Source organism: Helobdella robusta (genome assembly GCF_000326865.2).
Source record: "Helobdella robusta unplaced genomic scaffold HELROscaffold_8, whole genome shotgun sequence".
Classification (NCBI taxonomy): Eukaryota; Metazoa; Annelida; class Clitellata; order Rhynchobdellida; family Glossiphoniidae; genus Helobdella; species Helobdella robusta.
Genome location: NW_008705459.1, coordinates 1,202,970 through 1,211,649, shown reverse-complemented (window position 1 = coordinate 1,211,649; position 8,680 = coordinate 1,202,970). Strand labels below are relative to the sequence as shown.

At 28.3% G+C, this 8,680-nt stretch overlaps 1 protein-coding gene across 1 annotated transcript; it reads right to left on the bottom strand.

Moving 5' to 3' along the window:
* Nucleotides 1-2,059: 2,059 nt before the first annotated feature.
* Nucleotides 2,060-4,897, bottom strand: HELRODRAFT_165418 (hypothetical protein; the record flags this gene model as incomplete). The annotated part of the gene is made up of 1 exon (XM_009032002.1): nucleotides 2,060-4,897. The coding sequence occupies one exon, from the start codon at nucleotides 4,895-4,897 to the stop codon at nucleotides 2,060-2,062; it is 2,838 nt and encodes a 945-aa protein (XP_009030250.1).
* Nucleotides 4,898-8,680: the final 3,783 nt, after the last annotated feature.

Sequence of the window (8,680 nt, the reverse complement as noted above, 5' to 3'; positions counted from 1 at the left end):
AATTTATTGTGACGGTAACAAGTAACAGAAGCACCAAAATTTTGTCGGAAAATGACAAAACATATGAGATTACCTCGATAGCAGGGAGCTCATTGACAGAAACTCAAAATAGACCCCGGTGAGAAAAATTTGATAAACTTTTTGCGCAAAGATATTTTCAAAAATATTAACACAAAATGTAAGCTACAAGGCAAGAAGTAAAGTCAAACAATTTATATGATACCAGGTGATCAATGAGATATATTCTTTTATGTCTTTATATCAACAAAATTCAAAAAAGTGAATCTTCTCTTCCGCATCCAAAAAAAAGACTTAAACATTATAATTATAGTGGTTGGTAAAAAATTTAAATGAAGCTTAAGGAAATTGACATTAAAATAATAAATTTTAGCCTATGCTCTATGGTACAAAATATTAAAAATATGTCCAGTAGATAGGGCTAGAAGAAAGAAAGATAAAACAGATTACTAGCCCGGCAAGTCCATAATAATTTTATTAGCGTAATTATTCTATGATGTTAAGTAAAATGACGAATGAGCAATTAAGTGAATACTTTCAGGTCAATAAATGAAATATAAATATGTATTTGAATGTATTTAAATGTGTATATGTATGTACTTAAATATGTATGTATTTAATGTATTTATATTTAAATATAGGTAAATAAATCAATAAAAAACTACAAAACAAGCAACAATCAATATTAAGCATACATACAACATACAAAATCTAATATATATATATATATATATATATATATATATATATATATATATACATTAATTTACTAATTTCAATTGAAAGATATATATTACATATATGCATACACTTATACATCCAAATAGATATATACGTATATATGTATATATATATATATAATTAAATATATATATAATAGGGTATAGATTATTTATGAAACATTGAATGCAGTCTTATTTTAATTTCTTCAATGGTATAAAATCGTATGAGCTACTTTTAAATATGCACTACTTGTTTCACCTTCTAAACAATGAGACCCAAGTAAACGAATTAATAGCCTATAAATCAATTAATTAGCCATGTAAAATGTGCGAAACCTACAAATTAAAATTATTTATTATTATTAGATTAACCTTAAAGCGTTCTTTAGAGCTCTCAAGGCACTAACAACGTACACGTTAAATTCTCCACAATCAAACTAGTTGGCGTCATTGGAAAAGAATTTCTAAAGGTAGAATTATAACTTTCTTCGAAACTCGAAAATATATTTTATATATGAATATAACATAGCGTACATAGGTGCTTCGTATAAATTTGCTGCTACATTGATGGACTGTCAGCCTGTCGTTATTAACATATTTGACGTGTTAGAATATTTTTTTACAACAGTTGAATTCAATCTAGAAGGTCACTCAAAATTGGCTGAATTCCTATCAGGTCATCTGCTGCATAATTATTTTACCCACAATTTTATGTTAAATTAATCGCTTTTAGCTTTTACAGCTGAATAAAATTTATAAAAATAAAATTTATTTACAATCCTTATGTAGAATTAGTAAAAATTGAAAAAGGAAAATTCAAATTAAAGAAAACAACTACAAAAAATTATCAAATATTTATATCGAACAATAGGAACAAAAATATTTTGTACAAGTGCTCAAAAAACATTAAAAATATTTTTTCAATTTACAATGACAAACACAAAACAAAAAAGTTGGATGCTATAATGGAGTAATACAATTAGGTTTACAATTTTAAAAATAGAAACATTTATGGTGGTTATCGTTGCACTTGTAAGCAGATGAATGTTGAAAAGGAGACATGTCATTGCATCTTGAATTGATGTTAAATCAGCCATTTATCATTCCCTTGTTATTAAAACTTTTTCATATAATTTTATTTTTTCTTTAATAATTTTAATTAGCGTTTTTAAAACTAAATAGAAATTTGGATGTAAGATAATAATACAACGCAAGATTTTGAGTGCTCGATGTGACGAAATGATAAAACCTTTGAAATAGACACATATTTTTTAATAATTAGTTGATGATAATTCATTGAACTGATAATTTAAGTGCTTTTAAAAAAACGATCGATGATTGAAAAAATCTTCAGAGTTATTCTCTATAAGTGGCGGTGCTGACATAGGCGGAGATCTTAAATAAGAATAAAAGTTTGCGTTGATGTTGTTCGTAATGTTGCGATGACGGAGGTTGTTGCTGTTAATGATGTTGTTGCAATATGTGTTGTTGTTGCAATATATGCTGCTGTTGATGACGTTGTTGTGAGTGGTGTTATTGTCGTTAATAATAAGGTTGTCATGGTTAATGGAAAAATAATTCGTGCTATTGATTGAGTCACTGCTCGCTCCAAGGAAGTTCAGGTTGTTGTTATTGTTGGGGTTTAGTTTGAAATTACTACCAACAACACTGCTGTTGCCAAAAATATTTTGATTAGTGTACTTTCTAATGTCGCTGCTGTGCATGTTGGTAGTAGCGTTATTGACTTCACGGGTTTTATTTATATTTGGACCAATGTTACCAAAGCTGTCTGCATGGTTGTTTATATTGTTGCTAGGGCCATGTTTATCGTTGAAATGTTCATATGAATTAGAATTATGAAAATTGTATGATGTAGCTTGTGAATGATAAGAGGGAGGTGGTGCTTTAGGCCAGGAACTTTTCAGGAAATATGGCGACGGAGACGTCAGTGATGGCAATGTCAATGATGACGTCGATAGCATTGGATTATTTGGTCGTTCCAAGCCAAATAAGTTTTTACTAATTCTGTTAGAATTGATGTTGCTGATATCATTGTAACCGTTTATAGTACCAACGTCGTTGCACAAGCCAAAGTTTTCGTTGCATTGATTTTTGTCCAAAACATCATCAACTGTATTGCTAGCACCACTTGCAACTTTTAAAATAATGTTATCCACAATGTTGTTGTTGTAATTATAATTGTTACTGTTGACAGTGCAGCTGCTAGTCTTTATATGATTGTTGATGTTGTAGTTGTGATAAGGAGATTGTTCAATATAACAACCACCGCCACCGTCTGAAAAGTTGTTCACATTAGCTGGTATCCACAAAGGGTCTGGCTTCTTCCTCTTCTTCTTTTCTCGACACGTTGTGTTTTTGTTTGAGTTGATAGAATCAATATTATCAATGTGGCAAGCAGAGATGTTGGTATTGTTGTAGTTGATATTGTTCATGTCAACTTTGTTCTTTTTTGTATGAGTGTTATAAATGTTTATCGAAATGTCTTCAGCAGTCAATTCATTTTGTTGGTTGTTTGAAGGCATTTCGACATCAGAAATACAACATTTATTGATGTCGTTGTTACTGAAGCCAAATAATGAGCTTGTAGTCCTACGGTCCACATCAAGACTGGTCACAAATAAAGATTCACTTGAATAATTTGGCAACCTCTGAGTATTTAATAATGTAGGTGATGTAGTTTTATTTGACTTTGTTGACAGAGATTTTTCAAATGTTTGCAACTGGTAAGATAGTTGTTGACACGGGGATAGAAAAAACTTGTCTTCGTGTTTTTGTTCTTGAATATGTTGTCTCGGTTGTGTGTCATTATTTTTGTCATTAATGTAATCATCGATGAACGAGGAACAAAACTGATTGGTGTTTAGGTAGTTAAATTCAATGTTTTTTAACTTTTTGTCAGAATGATTGTTGCTGTTGTGAGAGTTGTCAACTGTGAACAAAGGATCGATATTATCCTCGCACATGTTAAAACTGTTGAGATCGTCCACGCTATCCATAGATAGATTAACGTCCTTGATGTTCAAATTAAAATTATTACTAGGGGTGATTGATGAATTGTGAGAATCATCGAGGAAGTCTTTCTTTTCAAACATGTTTAAGCTTTCTTTAAAATCTGATTCGATTTTTAGTTCTTCAACAACAGTTGTGCAAGTATCTTTTGAAGATGATGAAAAGTTGTGATGTTGATGCTGTTGTTGTTGTTTGAAATGTTGTTGGTATCTGAAGCTATATGGAGTAGACATATAAGGATGATAAGAAGTTTTATTGTTGTGCCTCAACGTGGGTGTCAGCGGACTTTCTTCGCCATTTTGAACGTAATATTGTTGTCGGCACGATGATCTGGCCATTCCGACAGGTGTGAATGGAGTTCTCGGACGAGACTGAACTGTCAAAAAAGGTGAGGTTGGCGGGTATTTTTTATGAAGAAACTCAGAGTTGTTGTTAAATAAAACGGTTGAAGACTCGGTGATATCATCATTAGATGTTGGAAACTGAAAATAATTGGATGAGGATGAAGAAGAATTGCATGACGCTGGTGTGTAGCTTGTGTTGCTAAAGCTGTTGTTGATAACATTGTTGGTAATATTGACATTGATAATGTTGTTAACGTTGTTGTTAATGTTGTTGTTAATATTGTTGTTAATGTTATAGTTAATGTTGTCGTTAACGTTGTTACTGTTGATGTTATTGTTAATGTTGTTGTTGATGTTGCTGTTGATGAGTTTTTGGTCAATGCTGCTGATGTTGTTAATGCTGCTACTTCTCGCAACATTATTGAGGTTAGTGTTTTCATTTATATTTTCATAATATGTGCTTAAAACAACGTTGCTTTCATTGCAGTTGTAGAAATCATGATGACTGGTGCTGAAGTAATTGCTACTAATGTTATTACTCACAGTCTTGCTATTAGAAACGTTCATGCTGGAGCTGTTGAAAATAATGTTTCTGTTATTAATGTTGCTATTACTTATGTTGTTACTAAAGTCGTTGTTGTTATTGATGTTGGTCTTATTGGTACTAATGATGTTGTTACTGAAGCCTGGAAATGCATCATTTTGCAAAAATATTTCAGATTTTTCGTTCGAATTTTTAGCGTCAAAATTTACTTGCTTACGTTTTGTAATAGAAATTGGCATTGTTGTTATTGTTGCGTTTGAAACGCTGACAGAAACATTGTATCCGTTGTTGTAGTTGTTCACTGCAAAAAAGGTCGTAGCTGTTTTGTGCACCTTGGTAGTTGGTTGATAACAAATGTCTTCCTTCGTTTTGCCTGGATAGAAATATCGTTAAAACATATCAATCTAACAGTTAATCAATAAAAATCAATCAATCGATCGATCGATCAATCAATCAATCAATTAATTAATAACCTCAAGTTCATTTATTTTTTGTTTTTACGACCAATAATTTTATATTTTATTACAAACTTAAAGGCAAAAACTTTGAAATTCATTTAAAATAAGATTTAAAAATGTAAAAAAAACAATGAGTGGCAAATAAATATTTTCATAAGCATTGATTTAAGAAGTTGTAGAAAATCATGTTTTATTTTATTTGTGAAACTATAGTGAAAACAATGTTTCATTTATACTAAATTTAAAGAGACATAGTTATTCATTCTCACTGTGTATAAATGCACGTGAATCAACGTATCACACACTTTTGTATGTGATAGGCGGACACTGCATCAACAATACTAAGCATCTTATTCATTAAATGATCGTGCTACCAAATATAATAAAGCACTATTTAAAAAAAGAAAAACTATTAAGCATGTGGACTATAACAAAAAAGGATCTTAAACGATAATGTAAAAACTATCAATGAAAATTATAAATTAACATTTAGGATTTATTACACGAACAACAAAACCTCATTCCTTGTTTTTAAAAATAATTGCAATACTAAACCAGAATCGATAATGAAGAGCAGTCATCTAGTATATTCTTTTGATTGTAAAATCGGTGATTGTAGGCACGAAACACAAAGTACATCGGATTCACTACTACGACTTTATCAAGAAGGTTAACAATGCATACACAAAATGGTGCAATAAAAATTCATCTAATGGATTCACACCAAATAAAAATAACAAGGGAAATATTAAACTCAAATACTAAAGTGTTATTTTACAACCATAATATAAGATAAGCAGAGTCTTTATTAATAGAAAATAGAAACCCTGTATTAAATATCCAAAACAGGCTGTAACGATTATATCAACAAAGAAATTACCCACACAAAAAAGCAATGGAACTTAGAGTTCCTTTGTTAACAAATACTATAAATACCAGATGAACTGCATATAACAATATCACAAACTCTATTACACTGATGATGGTGAAGGTTACCAAGAAAAGCTTTTATGTAAATGTATATATGAAAAATGTAGTCTAAAATAATTATAAATTTTATTATTAATATGAATAAATTAAATAATATCGATAAAACAAATGTTCTAAAAATTGAAAATTTTAGTTACAAACTCAACAATGCGGTGATATTTCTTAATAATCGTATATACGACAGTCTGAACCCAACTATATATATATATATATATGCGTAAATATATTTACATATATTTGCATATATTGATTAAAATCACATCATGTTCGGCGTCAGGGGCGTCATTTCAGATTTTGGTTGGAGGGGGGCGAACTTATGTGGTCTATGACTTAGCATGTAATATATATATATATATATATATATATATATATATATATATAATTATATATTATATATATATATATATATAATTAATAAAGATCACGGCGTTTCTTACAGTACTCAATCTATACTATATGATAGTTTCTTGATTCTTCGAATAATTCTCCGATCTACCAAGCTTAACTTGTTAATGCTATTAACAAAATTCCTATTTACAAAAGATGTCATTATCTACATGTATGCATATAGTACTACTTCGACTACCTAGTCTCGTCAGTGCAACATTATAATAAATTTTACATTTTTAAAGTTTTTAAAATTTCAAAATTTTTAGTTTTAAAACTACTAAATTATATATCCTATATATATATCCTTTTTACAAAGAATTTAAGATTAAAATTATAAATGTGTTAATTATAAATTATAAAAGTGTTAATTTTAAGTTATAAAAGTGTTATAATTTTTTATATCATTGATAATTATTAATTCAATTTAATCTTATTAATTTAATTTAATCATTTATTATTGATTAGTAGACAGTAGTTTGATCAAATTTATTAACGAAACTGAAACAATTTGTACTCAAACTCATCTTCACTCTTTATCTTAAAAAATGATATAAATTGACTTCCAGCTAAATCAAAATAACATTAATAACAGAGAACGCGACAGTTAATATGGCGAAAACACAACGGTTTTTTTTAAAACAGAACATGAATTATTGTAGGAACAAATGATATAAATTGTATAGCGCTTGACATTTAAAAATTCAAAAAGCACAATATCTTGTATATATAATTATAATAAATTATATAATTTTATATAATTATTTTATAGTGTTTGCAATTTTGTCATAATAATTTCGTACGGCAAAAATTTAGAATTTTGATTTCTTGGGGGGGCAATCGCCCCCCTGCCACCCCCAAATGACGTTAGTTAATTTCAAATTTAACTTATCGATTTTTTCGGTATTCCTATACAAAGTTAGGTGTTCAAATTTATATTTTGTGTATGTGCCCAGATGCTCAAATACATATATTTTTTACAATATTCTATAAATTTTACCGAATGTTTGACATTTTTGACAAAACATTATTAATAACGTGATTACTACAGAAAAGCTCTTTTCTAATAAAGTTACAATCAAAGTCGCTGTGGAAACAAAGACACAAAGACGAAACAATACTATATAACTACACTGATGATGGCAGTTGATGCCGAAAAGAGCTTTTCTGTAGTAATAACGTTATTAATAATGTTTTGTCAAAAATGTCAAATATTAAAAGTTTTTTTATTTAACCTTAATAAACTTCATCAAGATGATAAAATTCTCATTTGAAAAATTGAGAAACTCAACTACAAGTTGAATAATGCAGAAAACGCAGTGATATATATATATATATATATATATATATATATATATATATATATATATATAGTTACTTATCTAATTAAATCACTTTTATTCAGTCAAACAAAACAAAAAAGCATGAATGATTTGGAGACCAAAAAAAAATTAATTCTTGTGGGCTTGGCCACCGTGCAACTCAAAATGGCTTCTCAATAACACAACAAGAATAAATTAAAATAAGGATCAAATAAAATTGTCAATAGGAAAAAAATGTATCAATGTTAATGAAATATATGCATACATATATACACACACATATATACATATATGTATACACACACACACACACACACACAAACACACACACACACACATACATATATATATATAAATTTGGTACGAGGTTTTCATATATCATTTGGTACGAGGTTTCCGAGAGACATGTTCGATTAAAAATTTTCACACAAAAGTGCTTATATATGTAAATTATATTTCATATAATTATCTATCTATTTCTATTCTGTGCTTGTAAATTAGGTTTCATTACTTTGGTATCATCTTATATATAAATGCAAATAGCACGTGGTCATATTTTATTATTGCACGTGGTAATATTTTATTATTGTTGGCTTTGTAAACGATCCTGGAATTTAATTTTTCTATTTTAGGTTGGTTATTCATTTATAATTTCTGTAATATTTCATATTGTTTCAATTGATTTTATTTATGTTCTTTATTCACTCATTTGGATTTTCTATTTTAGATTAATAAATCAGGTTATTGGAAAGCAAACTTATATATATATATATATATATATATATATATATATATATATATATATATATATATATATATATATATATATATATATATATATATATATATATATATATATATATAT